Genomic DNA, 19,749 nt, shown 5'->3' with positions numbered 1-19,749 from the left:
AAACAGAGTGGCCGTCGATTTAGCCGGTAATAATGCCGGGTTGCGCGAAGGTGAAGAAACTAGAAAGACGGCGGCTGCCGTGGTGCGGTGTTAGAGTACTCCGGGATTGGACACACCCGGTTTAATTCTCCTAGGCTTTGAGGTTTCGTTCCTAAATTGAACCGACGCTTTCCGACTATTCGGATGCGGTCCATATTTTTTAGACAAAGTAAAGTAGCGTGCAGTGGTTTAAAGCGTTTGAAAGGTCGAGTGCTACGATCACCGTCCTGTGATGGGGTTTTTCCGAATTTAGTCTGAGTGTTTATGGCGTTTAGCGAGGTGGCAGTGCTGCGCATTTTGCGGAAGCCATGTTGATGGGTGCCTAGCGAAGATTCGCATTGAAATGAGGGCAAAAGAAGTGATATCGGTCAATATGACTCCCCTTCGTTCGCTGGTTTACCAAGCTTTAGTAGTGGAATTATCCCTGCCATTTTCCAAATGCTCGCGCATTTCTTCGAGTCCGACAAAGAATAACAGGAGTCCCTGTGGGAAGTCTGCTTTCCTCCACTGTGAGTTAAGGTCGATGGGTTCTGAGAATGAGTTTCGCCTGCAATTTGTCGGCATACGACTTTGTCGAATCTTTGTGGGTGTCGCTAAGCCCTGGTCATGCTCACCTGATTCATCCCGCTTCTTGTGTGCCAGGTCTCTTGGTAGTGCTTGTGGTTATGCCCCTTTAAATTTCTGGGATGCGGGCCTCCATCAATCAGTTTTCTGTTAGGATGCCAAGGTGTATGAATGTTTAACATATACTGTTGTTGTAGCAATGCTTCGCCCCACCTAACAACCGCGACCGATCACAAATTGTCATCAATATCCTTTAACGGGAGTCCAAGGAAACTTGCTGTTTCAACAGGGGTGGACCATAAGGAAAGGGGTGTTAGAGGCGTTCGTTCCACATTACAATTAAAGGGATGGTTGGTGTCATGTGGGGACACATTGCAAGCGGGGCATACATTTTGTATGTAGGGGTTGATTCTGGATAGGTAAGAGTTTAACCTGTTACAGTATCCAGAACGAAGTTGAGCAAGAGTGGCACGCGTAGTCCCTAGGGAGTTCCTCTTCCGCGAGTTTTGGATACCTTTCTTTGAGTACTGGATTCACCGGGCAATTCCCGGCATAAAGGTCCGACGCTTGTTTATGGAGTTCACGAAGGACCTGCTTGTGTTTTTTCGCTTCATACGGCTGGGTTCTCAGGTACCGTATTTCCTCAAAATGCTTACGGAGATGACTCCTTAAGCCCCTAGGCGGTGCTGGTTCATCAATCAGATGTCTGTTGGGATGCTCAGGTTTCTGGGTATTCAACAGGAACTGGTTGGTCAGCATCTCATTTCTCTCCCTGACGGGGAGTATTCTCGCCTCATTATGCAGATGGTGTTCTGGGGACATAAGAAGACAGCCCGTGGCAATTCTGAGAGCAGTATTTTAGCAGCCCTGTAGCTTCTTCCAGTGGGTAATTTTTAGGCTTGGCGACCATATGGGCGACGCGTAGCACGTAATCGGCTGGCTAATTGCTTTGTATGTAGTCATGAGCGTTTCTTTATCTTTTCCCCAGGTACTGCCAGCGAGGGATTTGAGGATTTTGTTACGGCTCTGAATTCTCGGAACAATAGCGGCTGCGTGCTCACCAAAATGTAGATCCTGATCAAACGTCACACCCAAGATTTTGGGGTGTAGGACAGTCGGTAGCGTAGTGCCATCGACGTGGTTGTTCAAAATGGTCGACATTTGGGACGTCCATGTTGTAAATAAGGTCGCGGAAGATTTAGTCGGTGATAATGCCAGGTTTCGCGAGGTGAAAAAAAACTGGAGAGATCAGGGAGGTAGCCGTTTATTTTATTGCATAGCTCATCGATCTTTGGGCCTGGGCCTGTGGCCATTATTGTGCAGTCATCGGCGTAGGAAACGATTGTGACTCCTTCCGGTGGTGAAGGTAGCTTAGATATGTAGAAATTAAACAAAAGTGGGGATAGGACACCACCCTTAGCACCCCTTGTTTAATTCTCCTTGGTTTTGATGTTTCGTTTCTAAATTGCACCGATGCCTGCCGACCACCCAGATAATTTGCGGTCCACCTTTTAAGACATGGGGGAAGGGTAGACCCTTCCAGGTCTTGCAGTAACGAGCCATGGTTGACCGTATCAAAAGCTTTTGATAGGTCTAGCGCTACGGGTACTGTTCTATGGTGGGGGTATTGATTTAAACCGCAATTTATCTGGGTGCTAATGGCATTTAGCGCGGTGGTAGTGCTATGGAGTTTTCTGAAGCCATGCTGATGAGAGGCTAGCTGCAAATTTGCTTGGAAATAAGGGAGCAAAATGGCTTCAAGCGTCTTTGATACTGGCGATAGGAGAGATATCGGACGATACGACTCTCCTATGTTAGTTGGTTTCCCAGGCTTTAGTAGCGGGACCACCTTGGCCATTTTCCATTTCTCGAGTATGACAAAGGTGGAAAGAGACAGGTTGAAGACATGCGCTAGATATTTGAAACCCTCTTTCCCTAGGCTTTTAAGCATCGGCATGGCTATGCCGTCTGCGCCCACTGCTTTGGATGGTTTAGCGCGACCAAAAGCGTCCTCAACCTCTTTAGCGGTGATGGTGATTGGTGACGCGCTGAATTTGTGTTTATGTGCGTGTCTATTGGCCCTCCGTCTATCTTTGTCGATCGTAGAATGCATTATATATTGTCGGCAGAAAGCGCTCGCGCATTTTTTCGCATCCGACAGCAATTTGTCGCCAAAGGCGATGGAAACTTTGTCTTTGTGCTTAGTCGGATTCGATAGAGACTTTACGGTGGACCAAAGTTTACCCACACCGGTAGAGAGGTTACAACCTCTTAGGTGCTCCTCCCATTTCGCCCGCTTGTGTTTGTCCACAAGCAATCTGATGCGTTGGTTTATATCCCTTATTTGTGGGTCGCCTGGGTCAAGCTGTCTTATAAGGTCACGTTCTCTCGCTAAGTTTGCGGCCTCTGCTGGGAAGTGGGGCCGGATTTCGGGAATTTTCCCGACGGGAATGAAACGTGCCGAGGCGGATTCAATGAGCTTACGGAAGGCACGCTCCCCTTGGCGGGCATCAGTCGGGATAGGGAGGGCAGAAAAGAGATTCTCTGTAAAAGATTTATATTCTTCCCACTTTCCTTTTTTGAAGTTTATGAAAGTGCGTTTTTCGGTGACGATGAAGTCGGCGGTACGCTCGAACGAAATAAGTATAGGCAGGTGGTCGGATGCCAATGTTACCATCAGCTGCCAGTTGACGCAGTTTACGAGTTCTGCGCTCACGATTGAGATATCTGGCGAACTGTGACAGCTTCCTACCATACGTGTGGGGGCGTCTCCGTTTATTGTGCAGAACGTCGTTTCTTCTATTTGATCCGCCAATATCTCACCCCTACTGTCCGCCCGCAAGTTTGAGTGCCATAGATCGTGATGGGCATTGAAATCGCCTAAGATAATGCGATTGTTGCCAGTGAGTAAAGCTCTGATATTAGGGCGGTATCCACTGGGGCAACAGGTGGCAGGAGGGATGTAGATGTTGATGATTTCTAGGTTTGCATCGCCTGACCGGACAGACAGGCCTTGACGTTCTGAGACATTGTCCTTGCGGTCGATGCCAGGATCAAATATATAATATTGCACAGAGTGGTGTATGATAAACGCGAGACCGCCCCCATTTCCGCTCTCGCGGTCTTTCCTGTGGACATTATACCCAGAGCAGGTCTGCAATGCAGATTTTGCTCTTGAATCGCAGCAATGCGGATGTTGTGCCGCTTCATGAAATCGACTATTTCCGTAATCTTCCCAGTTAGTCCATTACAGTTTAACTGCAGAATTTTGAAGTGCATAAGGGGAGACACCGCCACTCTGGGGGTAAGTGACGGCTGACTACGCCTGGGTTGTGGAAGGCCAGGACGCAATTGCTGTTGTGGCCCTGGGACTGGGCGTCCTTGGGGTACCCGGATGATTTAGGCTTGCGACCTGGCAACATGACGCGATATAACCCGTCGGGGGCTTGCCATCGCGGAGACCAGAACATCTAGGAAAGTGGCACCACCCAAGGCAGGAGCTGCATTGGGCGGATGTCGCAAACATATATATTCTGTGCTGGCAAACGGTGCAAACGGAGGTAGGGACTAAGAGTCTGTTTCCGGGCGTGAACAGCAAGGAGCCACAAAAGATTTATAAAAGTTACGTGGACGTCGGGTTTTGGGATCAAGCCCAGAACAACCTGTCCGATGCAACCATCCCTTACACGAGACATACTGAACAGAGTATGACCGTCCTAAAAAGATTCTTTTCCGGCATATGCAGCAAAACCATTTCTCAGGACCGGGGTCAGGAGACGGACCCGGATTGGATTCGATGCCTTCCCGGAGTAAGAGAATATGGAGCAGTCCTGCTGCAAGGAGCTGCTGGGAGGACGACAATTTGTGGGAGGGACGCAACAAATTAAATGGGGTTACAGTGAAATGACAGTCCTTGGTCGGTAAAAATCCCGAGTCGCTCCGGTACATAGAACCGACTGCCTTGGGAAGCGTAACATATACTGTTTGTTCAGTGTATTCCCGTCTCATTGTATAGATGACGTTCTGATATCAAAGGAAGGCATTTAGTGGCAGTTCTGGATGGTGTTTTGACAGGCCAGCAGCTTCCTTTCCTCCAGTTTGTTTCGCTTAAGAAGCAATTGAGATGTAAGTACTCCCGCCTGCCAGCATATTTAACTTCTTGCCTTTTGGTAAAGCATTGTTTTCTCTAAAATGACGTCACTGTTTTCTCCTTGCGTTCGTACTCACTATTACCGTCCCTATTACCCTTTAGGCAGCATATTTCTAAGTTTACTCTCAGAGACTAGCATCAGAAGTAGTTAAATATCTAACTCTAGCACATTTTTGGGCTCGAATCGAATCTATCAGAATTGGCTCATAACGAAGCTTCTTATTAATTAATGTCTGCATATGTATGTACATACATACGCGCAGACCCTAACATAACCTCATTTCCATAGAGCTGGTAACAACCAAATACAAGGCTGTCAGCTGTGTTAGCTTTCCTCTTGTATGATAGCGTGAATAAATATTGGATATGAAAAGTTATGAACGAGATCTTCCACGATGAGTCCTGCGGTACCATACTTCTTTATTATTTTAGGGCCATCAAATATTAATCGGAGCGATATAAGCTTCGGTAGTCGGACAATATATCTACACGAAAACCTTCTTAGGAGCTACAATATCCAAGAGATTGGAGGCTCTGTCTTCCTACAAGCCAGCCCAGATCATGATTTGATCTTTCTTTGACAAAACTACGCACTATCTTTGAAAACGCCCAGAGCAGACCTCTAATACATTCTTAGCAGATGACGAAGAAGACGTGAAGACGATAATATCGTCACTCTGGAGTATCAAGCTTCTCGCATGTTATTGCTTAAATCATTTTCATCACGTCAGTAGTTCCTCAGATATAAATGACGTCAGTATCATCAAAAATCTCTGCTGGAAAAATTCATGTGAGGGTAGAACTCTTAGTAACAATTTGGTGCGTTTACCTTCTAGGAGATAAAGCTTGAGCTTTGTTTAAATTTGTGTGCTGTGCTTCTTTTTAATTTTTCTCACATATAAGCGTGATCCACAGTTTATAATACTCTGACTTCGAACGGCTTGTGCTTGAATCGGATGAAATTATGCGGATAAGCCTTTCATTCCTTTTTATAAATCTTGTTTTTAAAAACGTGTCTGAAGTGTTTTTTGATGTTACCTTAAATTTTGTGTTGTAGTGCACTGCGACCTGTAGGTCTATTGTGTGCCCTCTGCTCTTCACAGTAACTCTTCCAAGTCGAAACATCCCCCGAATACCGAGTACGGCTTTAGACTTCATACAGCTTATGGGCTTATAAAACTTGAATTAGCCGGAATATATTTGGTATTTTTCTCGCAGTGGCATCGCAATAGGGAAGGATGTGCTGTGCTACCTCATTGGCGTTATCGCTGAACACGTACATACTGCTGCAACTGATCGTGGCATAATTTTCTGCCTGTTCATTGCCCTCCACCTCTGTGGCGCCTAACACAGGCCAGCCTGTTGGTGTTGCCACTTGCTATGCCATTCAATGTGTTTTTCGGATTTATGTACGCCCTGTTCGTCGATGCGGTGGCCAAGGAACTCCACCGATGGTGTCGCAAAGACACACTTTGACTTATCAAATGCAAACCATGTGATTTAGTGTCGTATTTCATTAATTAAATAAACACTCATATATAAAAGCGACCAAACTGGTGACGCGTTGGACATGAGCGGCCGGCCAATTGGTTTGCACATGGTTAGCAATGTTTCGTTATCATTCCTCCAAGTGCTGCCGGCAAGCGACTTAAAGATTTTGTTGCGGCTTTGTACTTTAGATACAACTTCGGTGGCATGCGACTTGGCGGGGAGAGTATTACCGAATGTTACCCCTGAGATCTTTGGCTGACTGACAGTCGGTAGTGTAACACCGTCCACGTGAAGGTTCAATATTTGTGTTATCTGTTCCTTCCATGTCGTAAACAGAGTGGCCGTCGATTTAGCCGGTAATAATGCCGGGTTGCGCGAAGGTGAAGAAACTAGAAAGACGGCGGCTGCCGTGGTGCGGTGTTAGAGTACTCCGCCGTACTCCGGGATTGGACACACCCGGTTTAATTCTCCTAAGCTTTGAGGTTTCGTTCCTAAATTGAACCGACGCTTGCCGACCATTCGGATGAGGTCCATATTTTTTAGACAAAGGGGAAGGGGTGAAAATCCTATTTCTTGAAGTAGCGTGCAGTGGTTTAAAGCGTTTGAAAGGTCGAGTGCCACGATCACCGTCTGTGATGGGGTTTTTTCGAATTTGGTCTGTAATTTATCTGAGTGTTTATGGCGTTTAGCGAAGTGGCAGTGCTGTGCATTTTGCGGAAGCCATGTTGATGGGTGCCTAGCGAAGATTCGCATTGAAATGAAGGCAAAAGAAGTGATATCGGTCAATATGACTCCCCTTCGTTCGCTGGTTTACCAGGCTTTAGTAGTGGAATTATCCCTGCCATTTTCCAAATGCTCGCGCATTTCCTCGAGTCCGACAAAGAATAACAGGAGTTTCTGTGGGAAGTCTGGTTTCCTCCACTGTGAGTTAAGGTCGATGGGTTCTGAGAATGAGTTTCGCCTGCCATTTGCCGCCATACGACTTTGTCGAATCTTTGTGGGTGTCGCTAAGCCCTGGTCATGCTCACCTGATTCATCCGGCTTCTTGTGTGCCGGGTCTGTTGGTAGTGCTTGCGGTTATTTCCCTTTAAATTTCTGGGATGCAGTCCTCCATCAGTCAGTTTTCTGTTAGGATGCCAAGGTGTATGAATGTTTAACATATACTGTTGTTGTTGTTGTTGTAGCAATGCTTCGCCCCACCTAACAGCCGCGCCCAATCACAAATTGTCATCAATATCCCCTAACGGTAGTCCACGGAAACTTGCTGTTTCAACAGGGGTGGACCACAAGGAAAGGGGTGTTAGAGGCGTTGGTTCCACATTACAATTAAAGAGATGGTTGGTGTCATGTGGGGACACATTGCAAGCGGGGCATACATTTTGTATATCGGGGTTGATTCTGGATAGGTAAGAGTATAACCTGTTACAGTATCCAGAACGAAGTTCAGCAAGAGTGACACGCGTTTCCCTGGGGAGTATGCGTTCCTCTTCCGCAAGTTTTGGATACTTTTCTTTGAGTACTAGATTCACCTGGCAATTCCCGGCATAAAGGTCAGACGCCTGTTTATGGAGTTCACCAAGGACCTGCTTGTGTTTTTTCGCTTCATACGGCTGGGTTCTTAGGTGCCGTATTTCCTCAAAATGCTTACGGAGATGACTCCTTAAGCCCCTAGGCGGTGCTGGTTCGTCAATCAGATGTCTGTTGGGATGCTCAGGTTTCTGGGTATTCAACAGGAACTGGTTGGTCAGCAACTCATTTCTCTCCCTGACGGGGAGTATTCTCGCCTCATTATGCAGATGGTGTTCTGGGGACATAAGGAGACAGCCCGTGGCGGTTCTGAGAGCAGTATTTTGGCAGGCTTGTAGCTTCTTCCTTACTTACTTAATTGGCGCTTAACCGCCTAAACGGTTATGGCCGTCCAACAAGGGGCGCCAGTCGCTCCTTCGCTCCGCCAACCGGCGCCAGTTGGTCACACCAACAGAGTTTAAATTGTTTTCCACCTGGTCCTTTCAACGGAGGGGGGCCGCGCTTCCATAGGCGGGTTCCGATAGAAACACTTTCTTGGCCGGAGCATCATCTTTCATTCGCAAAACATGGCCTAGCCAGCGCAGCCGCTGCGTTTTAATTCGCTGGACTATATTGATGTTGCGTATATCTCGTACAGCTCATCATTAAATCTTCTTCGGTACTCGCCATCGCCAACGCGTAGAGGTCCATAAATCTTTCGATAACTTTTCTCCCGAACACTCCCAAAACCGCTTCATCTGCTGTTGTCATGGTCCATGCTTCTGCCCCATATAGCAGGATGGTACGATGACTTGTAGAGCATGATTTTCGTTCGCCTAGAGAGGACTTTACTTTTCAATTGCCTACCTAGTCCAAAGTAGCATTTATTGGCAAGATTGATTCTTCGCTGGATTTCAGTGCTGATGTTGTTGCTAGTGTTGATGCTGGTTCCCAAATAAACGAAGTCTTTTACTATTTCGAAATTATGGCTACCAGCAGTAGCGTGGTTTCCAAGGCGCGTATGCGCTGACTCTTTGCTCTATGACAGCAGGTACTTCGTTTTGTCCTCATTCACCATCAAACCCATCTTTTACGCTTCTTTTTCCAGTTTGGAGTAAGCAGAACTAACAGCGCGGATGTTTAAGCCGATGATATCAATGTCATCAGCATATGCCAGTAATTGCACGCTTTTATAGAATATTGTTCCAGTGCGGTTAAGTTCCTTCTTCCAGTGAGTAGTTTTTAGGCTTGGCGACCATATAGGGGACGCGTAGCATGCAATCGGCTGGCCAATTGCTTTGTATGTGGTAATGATCGTTTCTTTGTCTGGTCTGGTCTTCACGGTGTGTGCTATGAACATTAGAAATCAGTGTTTAGGTAATTGTCACTGCAACATCTGCATTTGTATCTCGCATTGAAGGTAGTGTTCTGGTATAATGAAGCAGTACTGCGTAATTTTAGTCCGGACGACGTGTAAAGCTAGGCATTGTTGGAAATCAGTCTTGATTGATTGCTTTTTATGTTCCCCAAGATCCCTCCCTCCTTCCGGCAAGTCGACTGCAAAATTTGCTGTGGAAGTTTTATGCGCAAAAATTAGGTGAGAAGATCAGAGACAACCGTTTTACTTACCAGATTGTACAGAGTTTTATCTGACCAAAAACTCTCATTTGTTTAGTCTGTCGTGTCCCAATCTAAGTTTGTCATATCTAAAGCGACTTCAAGAAAGTTCTAACTGAAGCGTCGAAATTGTTTCAAGCAAAACAGTTTATAATAGGCCGATAACAGTTTTAAGAGAAATAAAGAATTGATTCCGAAGGATTTTATATTCATGAAACTTTTTTCTGAAACGGTCTATGTACTACATACATCTATGTAACTGATCAAACTCGTCAATTTTATTTTCATTAAGACAAACCCTAAATAAAAATAGTGTATACGTACATAAAGCTTACAGCATTTACATTAGGTAAAAATGTTCACTGTAAATTCTTAAAAATTGGCCGTAACTGCTAAGACGAGTGTTACCTGCTGATACACATAACTTTTTTTTATTAAAAGTGTTCCAAGAGCTCAGTTCTATAGCCTCCATCTCTCTAATACTGAGCTTAACAGATCATAGGCAACAAGCGCATACCAGTTTTATGTCAGTTTTTTAGTTAAGCTATGTTAAGAATAAAAAAAGTTCTTAAAGCTATACAGAATGTGTAATTTCAAACTCCATTTGGTTCTTATTAAAATTTATTTAAGAGAAGTCTTTGAGCAGTAGCACTTCATAAAATGTGGGACTTTATATAATAATCATCAATGCTTTTCTTTATCAATTCTTTTTTAATTGTATAAAATTCAGACTGCAAAATTAAAAAGTTTTTAAAGTTATTGTAGATCTAAATAGATACTTTTACACGAATTCAAACTAACATCCAACAAATCGGCGCTCCCAAAGAAAACTAGCACGTTTCAAATTCTTATGTAAGACTAACACGTTTCATTGCTTGCGTGGAAGCCTTACAATATTCATTGTCCGCGTGGAAAACTAGCATATTTCGTTGTTTACGTAGAAGACAAACTATTGTTTAATGGTGTTGATGTTTATGGTGTCTTCCACGCGAATAACAAACTGTACTAGTTTTCCACGTGAAAAATGAAATGTCTCATTTTCCACGCGAATAACGAAACTCCTCAAGTCTTTCATGAGACCACCACAATAGTATTTAATCGAATGTATGAATAAAATTTGGCAATGCACCACTTAGCAGCTCGAGCAATGGTATGCTTACAACAAACAAGTATCATATTTTGGCGCAAAAATAAAATAAATAAAAAAACACAGAAGAGAATACATTTAATGCTGTTTGCAACTATTGTATGTTATCTAAAAAAAATTTAATTTACGATGCGTCACTATTGGTGCACTGATTTGTACTCAATTCGCCGCTATCTGGAATGATTTCTTCATCATCATCTTGTTTTTGGTGTTCATCATCATCATCATCAACGGCATCGGCATCTGTATTTGTCGGGTTTGTAATGGAAGTAGCATTTTCTTCTTGTATGGCAGCAGTTGTAGTTTGCGGTGACGGAGTTTCTCTCTGTGGACTTTGCGTTGCTTGTTGCTGAGTGGTTTGAGTGCGTTGTAGTGCTCGCATTTCTAAATCATATACGATCTGCATAATTTTTATCCTACTCTCTGCAGCCAAATCGGATGGTAACTTCTTAACGGCTTCATTCATGCTGTCAAAGAACAAATCATATGTATTACGTTCGCTATACTTAGCCTTTTTTAACTCCGGTTTGCCATTAAGTTGTTCGGAAAGTCGTGAATATGATAGGTCTGTATCCGCAGTTGTAGCAGCGGAGTGTCCAGGCCCTGGTAGATTTGGTATATTTTGGTTTTGTCGATTATTATTTCCCTTCATTTCTCGTATCAAGCTTAGCATTTCCGTATGAGCATTATTTAGACGTGTAGCCAATGACGACATCTCTGAACCAGATTCTTCTGGATTAATGCTTTCCATGTTATGTAATTGATCAGTATGGCTATATAAAAAGAAAATATGAATACGATCTAATATATATATTTAAATGTTTTATAACATATATTTCATACGCACCTCACATCCATCATACTGCATTCATCATCTGAACCATCATTTTTGTGATTCTGCATATAGAGTTCTGTAGCCTTTCGATGACTGCGAGAGTTATGATGACCCAAAGCCATTAATCCTTCAGTCATAACCCGAGTTTTGCAGTATTTACAATAACCAAAATTTCTGTTCTCTTCTGGATCTGGTAAAAGCCACTTATAGAGTTTATATTTATGTGTCCCCTCGTTTTTGGCCATCATTTGGGATGTTTCCAATTCACTTTGTCTACGTTGATTCAATTGGGAACGTAAATGAATTGAACTTATTTCATGCTTTGCTGCAAAAGTGGATGTTGGTACGAAAACGCTTTGTTTGCAATAATTACAAAAACCATAAAACTGGCGAATTTCCGATTCGTGAAATGTTAGCCATTCATATTTTTGTTGCCAGTTCATGCCATTCTCATGATGGATTGTCAATGTCGGTTTCATCTCCTCATCGCTAACTACACTATCACCACCTTGCAGCCCATCAGCGGATTTATGTTCAATTGTAAAGCTATGATATAATAATAATAATGAATTGGAAGGACATAAGCATTATTAAATGCAATTCGTAAAAGAAAAAATATGCCACATAATAAATTACCGAAAAACGTTGTTGTTGATATATTAACGATAAAAACACTGCCCGAAGGTTTTGGGGACTGTTGTCGATGTTGGTGGTCCTTTGCCCGATATACATAGATCCGATACGTTCCGGTAACAAACGCCATTAAGATACACTTGAATCCATTTTGCTTCCCTATTTCAGTGCTAACTTGCGTCTCGCCAATTATCAGCATGGCTTTCGAAAGCCGCGCTAAACACAATCAACACGCAGATAAATTGCGGATTGAATCAAAAACCCACAACAGAACAGTACCCGTAGCGCTAGACTTATCAAAGGGTTTTGATACAGGCAACCACGGCACGTTACTGCAAGACTTGGAAGGGTTCTACCTTCCTCCAAGTCTCAAAAGGTTGACTGCAAATTATCTGTCTGGTCGCCAGGAATCGGTGCTTTCAGGAACTAAACATCTAAACCCAGAATACTTAAACATATGGTACCACAGGGTGCACAATAATGGCTATAGGTCCCGGTCCACCCATCGATGTGCTATGTAATAAAATAAACAACTATCTGGATCTCTCCAGTTTTTCGCCTGGTGGAGCCTTACATTGTCAACGACCAAATCATCGGAAAACTTATTTACAACATATCGATGGCATTAGGCTACGGACAGTCTTACACAAAAATATTGTGGGTATGAAGTTCGATCAGGATCTACATTTTGGCGAGCATGCAACCGCAATTGTACCTAAAATCCAGAGTCGTAATCAAATTCTCAAATCCCTTGCCGGCAGCACTTGGGGTGAATACAAAGAGACTCTCATTACCTCTTGCAAACCAATCGGCCCCATATGGTCAACAAGTCTAAAGGTTACTCACTGGATGCAAATACAGGACTGTCAAAACACTGCTCTCTGAATCGCTAAAGGCTGTCTTCTTATGTCCTCAGAACACCTCCTACATAGTGAGGCGAGAATACTTCCCATTAGAGAGAGAAGTGAATTGCTGAACAAACAGTTTCTGCTGAATACCCAGAAACCTGAGCATCCCAACAGACATCTGACTGAAGAGGCCCCACCTCGAAGGTACTTAAGAAGTCATCTATGCAAGCATTATTAGGAAATACGTCACCTGAGAACACAACCGCATGTAGGAGAAGAACACAAACCTATCTCTAGGGGGACGCACGTCATTCTATCCAACTTATATCTGGATAAGGTAACAGGTTAAGCTCTTACCCAGGCATGCTTAACGAACGAAACGATATCATTTCGTTACGATAATCAACGCTAATAAACGAAACGAAGTCACTTCGTTTCGTTTATTAGCGTTGATTATCGTAACGAAATGATATCGTTTCGTTCGTTAAGCATGCCTGCTCTTACCTATCCAGAATCAACCCCGACATACATAACGTGGGTTGCGGAAGCTCTGAAGAAAGCTTTGTATAGCGCTTATCAACTCCTTGAATCCCAAAAAAGTTTAAAGCTTTTAAGGCAATGCTGATAATATATAATGTTGTTGTTGTTGTAGCGATAAGGTTTCTCCCCGAAGGCTTTGGGGAGAGTTATGAATGTGATGGTCCTTTGCCGGACACAGATCCGGTGCGCTCCGGTAACACGGCACCATTAAGGTGCTAGCCCGACCATCTCGGGAACGATTTATATGGCCACATTAAACCTTCAGGCCATCCCTCCCTCCCCACGCTCAAGTTCCATGAGGAGCCAGAGCCTCGTCTGTTAGTGAACAATATTCGCCGCGGATAGGTGAGGTTGACAATTGGGTTTGGAGAAGCTATATATTGCGCTGGCAACCTGAAAGGGTTGCGCTACACAGCCCCTTGAATCTGGTATTTTAGTCGCCTCTTACGACAGGCATACCTACCACGGGTACATTCTGACCCCCTAACCCGCTGGGGGAGATAATTATCTGCCTGATAATATATACTCTTCGAGCTGTGTAAGAAATGACGAAAGTAATACATACCCTTCGTTGTCCTGTTCATTTTTGCGTGAATAATACTTTTCAGCCGCCCATTTGTGTCGTTCCGTTTGCTCATGAGCAGCCGGCTTGTATTTAGCTGATAAAACGATGCGGCAAAATTTACAAAATACTTGTCCATTCTTGGTGCGTCGAATCCATGGAAACCTAATAATAGGATTTTCCTTACGAGTTTGCCTAAATTTAAAAATAAATCAACGATTTAAAAGGAAGCATTTATCTTTTTTAATGTTGTAGGTACTTACAAATGAGTCGAAGTTATATTTGATATTGGTCTTTCCGCGTAAAGTTGTGCGGCTTGTTTATGACGTTCCGCTCGTTCGTGCTTATGAATATTTAAATTTTTGATTAATAAGTTGACGCTACAACATTTGCAGTATATGTAGTCCTCATCGTTTTCATTGCGCTGATAACAAGGATTCAATTCAAACCATTTATCACTGAATTGAGCGCGTTTACTGTTGAAATGAAAAACTTATTAAATTATATATTACATAATAAAAACCCGGCAAAAAAATCAATTATTTTAAGAGTGAATAAAAGAAAGTTAAAAACCAAATCAATTAAAATGGTACAACTCATTGGAACCTTATACCGGTTACATTTCGTTTTTACAAATATTTTTACATTGTTTTCTTTTATTCACATAAATCCTTTTCTTATTGCCGGCCTAGCATATATTCCATACCGTTTCAAGATGCTCCCATTTGCTTCACTTTCTTCACAATCATATTCCATATTCAAACTCTCATTTTGCTGGTACCCATTGGCTTCGGTTGCAACACCATTGTTTCCCTCACGATTTCCGAGCTTTCGTTTCATAGCTTCACAATGTGATTGTGATTTTTCGTGCAATGCTCGTTTCACTACAGATAAACCGTACATGAAACGTTTCTCACAATATGAACAATATGCATATTTAGGATCATCAGGATCTGCACAAATCCAGCTATGAATTTTCGTAAATTTACTCCAATCCACTGGCATATTACTTAAACTCATTACGCTGATTCTAAAATAAGTATATATATATATATATAACATGATGTATGTTAAATGTTGTTAGATAGGACATATACATAAGCATCACACCTAACAACTATTCTTCGTTTTTGATTTACTTTAGCTTTAGGCTATGTAAAAAGGCGGTGTGTACTTTGATACCATCTAGATGAAAAGTGAATAATATTAACGGCATTCCTACTTTCCTTTGTATTTTTTTAGTTAGTTAGTTAGTTATTTTATTTATTACAGTCTTTAGACTTAGATTAAATCTATAAGATCACATTTATACATTATACAGTCTTTGGATTTTGCATAATTAATTTTGAGTTATAAAATGTATTTCTTTTTTACCTAATAGGTACTCCTTTACAATATTCGTATAATAGCCTCTTGAACTCTTTCATATTTTTACAATCTTTTAAGTCCCTAGGAAGTTCATTGTATTCTCTTAATCCCTCAAAATATATACTCTTTTTATCAAATTCGGATTTTACAATTGGCAAGTGGAAATTATTTTTGTTTCTTGTGTTATAGTTATGGACATCGTTGTTGTATTTGCACGATCATTTAGATAATTTGGTAGGTTTCATAATTTCATGTTGTGTATGAATTTCAAAGTATAATATAACACAAGCTGTTTTACACTAAGCCAGTTCAAGCTGTTTAGTAGCTCTTGTATGGGAGTATCAAAACGCTTCTTTAAAATAAATTGCATCACCGTATTTTGTTTTTTCTGCAACGTATTTATCCTTGAATCAGCTATTGTAAATAAAATCGTTGGGCAATATATAAAATGAGGTTCAACGATAGACTTATAGACCATTGTTTTATAGTATCGGTTTATGTGCTTGCACGTCCGTATCATAAAACCTATCTTCTTTGAAACTTTCCCCTCTACATATTTAAGATGCTCATCAAACTTTAGTCTTTCATCTATTATAACTCCTAAGTATTTTATTTGGTTTATTCTTTCTAATGGGATATTTGCTATTTTTAGGGTTACATTGTCAACTTTGGGTAATTGTTTTTTTGTATTGGCAAAAAACAACGCTGCAATTGAGACACAGTGATACGTCGGGGAATCTTTCGTCTTCAGCAGCCGGTTGAAACTTTTCTAGTTGCCTATGTTACAGAGCCGTAGAAAGATAGTTGGAGTTTTATTTATAGTAAACCTTATAAGAGGGACGATTTCTAAGTCATTCTTGCTCGACGAAATTCAGTTCAATGTTAAATTCAGACCGTCTTATACATTTTCAACTACTGCACATAATTATTTCACCCCACTATGTTGTTGTTGTTGTAGCGATAAGGACACTCCCCGAAGGCCTTAGGGAGTGTTTTGTTGTTGATGGTCCTTTGCCGGAAGCAGTTCCGGTACCAAGCCCGACCATTTCGGGAACGATTTGTTATGACCACATGCGACCTTCTAGGCCATCCCGCCCTCCCAACCCCTAGATCCATGAGGGCTCGAGGTCGCCAGAGGCACGGCTGTTAAAGAAACAAATTCGCCACAGATCGCTGAGGTTGACAATTGGCAACATGAAAGGGTTGCGCTACTACTTGAATCTATTTGGTATTTCAGTCGCCTCTTACGACAGGCATACCTACTGCGGGTATATTCTAACCCCCTCACCCGCTGGGGTATTGGTCTACTATCTTTAAAGGTATAACGTTTGCAATAATCCCGACCGATTTTCCAAAGACCTATTGGTGTAAACCGGAAACCAATGTGTCATAATGTTATATAAACCATACTTACTTTTTATCTTTTCTAGAACTGATTGCCAGAGCTTGCATATTTTTGCGATGCAACTTCGATTTGATGTGCTTTCGACAGCTGTGTTTGTCCATTACAACTCTACAAACTCGGCACAATCGTTGCCTACTTGAACCCGATACTTTATCGAATAAGCGTCCTTTCAAAACTTTGCTATAAAACATGTGAATATTTAATATTTATTCAAATTTAAAATAATGATTCCGAACCTAGTTACATGAATATCTATATTATTAATAGTAGTTTCATCCATTGCATCAATGTCGGTTTCAATTGCTTTACTAAAATCTTCGGACCCATCAAAAGGCTCACCATCGCCATTTTCTTCCGTAAAAAATGTATTTCCTCCAAGTTTGTGTTTAATAGATTGTTCATGCCTTTGTCTGGTAAGTGAAAATTCTACGTCGAAAACACATTTGCAATATTTGCAATAACCTTTAGTGCTTAACTCATCTTCAGAATTCTCACGCACTAACCAACTATGAGCACTTAACCAATTTTTCCAATTGAAATCATTAAGTGCCTTAGACTTTTCCAGTCGACTAGCTACTAGGCCTTCTGATACGCGACCGGTGTTATCGGCATCAATTTCTTCTTTGATGGCGTTTAGACCTTCCCTAAAATAATTTTTGTCAATCATGTATTTAAATTTCAAAAACACATTAACAAACTTACGGTAACGTTTTACAAGACAGTGCACCACCTAAGTTTTATCTAAAATTATCAAAGGTGGTATCAAAAGACGCGTCTCGACCTCCGTTTTAAGAATCCGAAAGCGGAAATCAAAACTTTTATTTCTGTCGAAAGTTATTCACAAAAAAACCGTAAAATGACCCAGAGAGGGTCCGAAATATGGGGCCGGATCCACAGTATTTTTGCATAGAACACCTTTCTGCGCTTATAAAAAAGGTAATAGTCTAGTTGAGGGGTCGACTGCGCTACCAAAAATATCGAGAGGTGTCAAACGACGCGTCTTGACATCAGTATTAATAATCCGAAGGCGGAGAATAAAAATTTTAACTCGTTCAAAAGATATTAACGAAAAACCGGAAAAAGACCCGCGGGTACCTCCGAAACCGGGGGTTGGATCCATATTATTTTTGCGCAGAAAACCTTTCTGCGTTGGCGGCCTTCGGCCGCGCTTATAAAAACTAACCCTGGGCCATGCCAAGTCCGGGTGTGTGGTATAACCGTGGCTACCGCCACGGTGATGCACAAATTTTTTTGGGGTACTAACACAACAACAACTACATGAAAATCGCCAACTTCAACTCCAAATATCTCCGGACAGGAGCAAAATTTTTCCTTTCCGCCTTCGGATTATTGTTCTCGAGATTAATACGCGTCTTTTGACACTTCTCTCGAAATTTTTTGACGCGTATTAGAAGTCGACCCCTCAACTAGACTATTACCATAAAAAAATTACCCTGGGCGGGTCCGAAACCAGTTTGGGGATCAAAACTAAATGCGCGCAGAACACCTTTCTGCATTAGTATGTGTGTGTGTCCAATAAATCTGACAAAAAACAACAACCACATGAAAATTTGAACCGATTTTTTGCTTATATCTTTTGACAGAAAAAAATTAATTTTTCGCTTTCGGATTCTAAAAACGCGAGGTCGAGACGCGTCTTTTGATACCACCTTTGATAATTTTTGATAAATATTAGGTGGTGCACCGTCTTGTAAAACGTCACCAAACTTACTCGTCAAAGGATTCCTTGCAGCTTAATAAAAATGCTTCATAGTTCTGTTGTCTTTCTTTATGTATCAAAGCACAATTGTGTCTTTCTAAATTAAAAGGACCCTCAACATTCATATTTTTACCACAATAAAGGCAGAAACCCAAACGTTTTCCTTCTGCTCTTCGCAATAGCCAAGGAAATGTTTTTATCCATTGACTCCATTTATCAACATTTCCTTCTGCACCTTCTACATTTACAGAGCTTCGCGTTAATTCATGCTCATCATCGCTGCAACGTTGTGCCACAATCTCCAATAAATTCATAGGATCCACATCAACCGTATTATTTTCGGAAACAACTTCACCGTCCATGCTATCCATATTTTCAAGATAATCAATGGGTTCGTCTTTTATATTTACGTTCTTTAAACCTGCAAACTCCATTTTACGAATCGATAACGCCAAAAAGTAATGGCCGCTAGTTTCGTTCCTATCTCACAAAACCACTGTTTATGGAGAACGAAATCACGAATAAGCACTCACTCTTACGAATTACACACAACTTCTACATATTGCTTTAGAAACTCACATATAACCAAATGGATAGATGTATTTTTACAAATAAGTTGAATTATGTTCGATTCTATCCAGTTAAAAATTTTAGAAGCTTCGGCAGGATAATTTGCAAACTAAGGATGTGAAACAGCAGTCGATTTTGTGAAAACGTCGGCGATTAATTGACGAAGTTTCCGCTACAGATTATAGACGTAGCCACATCATTGAAAAATTATAGAGGTCATCATTCCCACTCCGTCACCCAACAAGAATACTGACTATCATATGACTATCATCTGATTGTCAGCAATTTCAGCCTAACGATCAGCGCCTCATACAAACTTTCTATCACAAACTTAAGGGGACTTGCGCATATGTGATGTAAACAACTGCAAAAAACTGCATTACATTAAATGGTTATGACTGAGGCCACGGACGTGGCGCAATGACAGACCAGACTGACGCAAAAACTTAGCAATATAAATGTAGATTCGGTAAAAGTCTAGAAGAGGTGTTAAAAGACGCGTTTTGACCTTTGTATTATAAATCCGAACGCGTAAAAAAATTATGAGTTCATCAAAATAATATTCACGAAAACCCGAAAAATTACCCCTGACAACTTCGAAATGGGCGGGATTCATGGTCGGTCGCGCTCATGAAACTTACCCTTACCGGACCACCAATAGTTTGGGATCACAATTAAATCAGTGTAAAATCCCTTTGTACACCATTTATTTTACTGTGTTCAACAAAATTACAATAATCACATGAAAAGCTTC

General features: G+C 41.7%; 1 protein-coding gene across 1 annotated transcript; it reads right to left on the bottom strand.

Moving 5' to 3' along the window:
* Positions 1-9,554: 9,554 nt before the first annotated feature.
* Su(var)3-7 (Suppressor of variegation 3-7) lies at positions 9,555-19,239 on the bottom strand. Its single transcript, XM_067761338.1, has 9 exons — positions 19,005-19,239; positions 18,438-18,921; positions 16,942-17,349; positions 16,715-16,885; positions 14,639-14,962; positions 14,196-14,408; positions 13,936-14,127; positions 11,362-11,895; positions 9,555-11,287 (listed from the first exon to the last, which is right to left on the bottom strand). The coding sequence occupies exons 2-9, from the start codon at positions 18,857-18,859 to the stop codon at positions 10,639-10,641; spliced, it is 2,913 nt and encodes a 970-aa protein (XP_067617439.1). The 5' UTR covers positions 18,860-18,921; positions 19,005-19,239; the 3' UTR covers positions 9,555-10,638.
* Positions 19,240-19,749: the final 510 nt, after the last annotated feature.

This window comes from Eurosta solidaginis, chromosome 1 (genome assembly GCF_040869045.1).
Source record: "Eurosta solidaginis isolate ZX-2024a chromosome 1, ASM4086904v1, whole genome shotgun sequence".
NCBI classification, from domain to species: Eukaryota; Metazoa; Arthropoda; class Insecta; order Diptera; family Tephritidae; genus Eurosta; species Eurosta solidaginis.
Note: the sequence above shows the minus strand (reverse complement) of the source record. Positions and strands in the feature narration are given on the sequence as shown.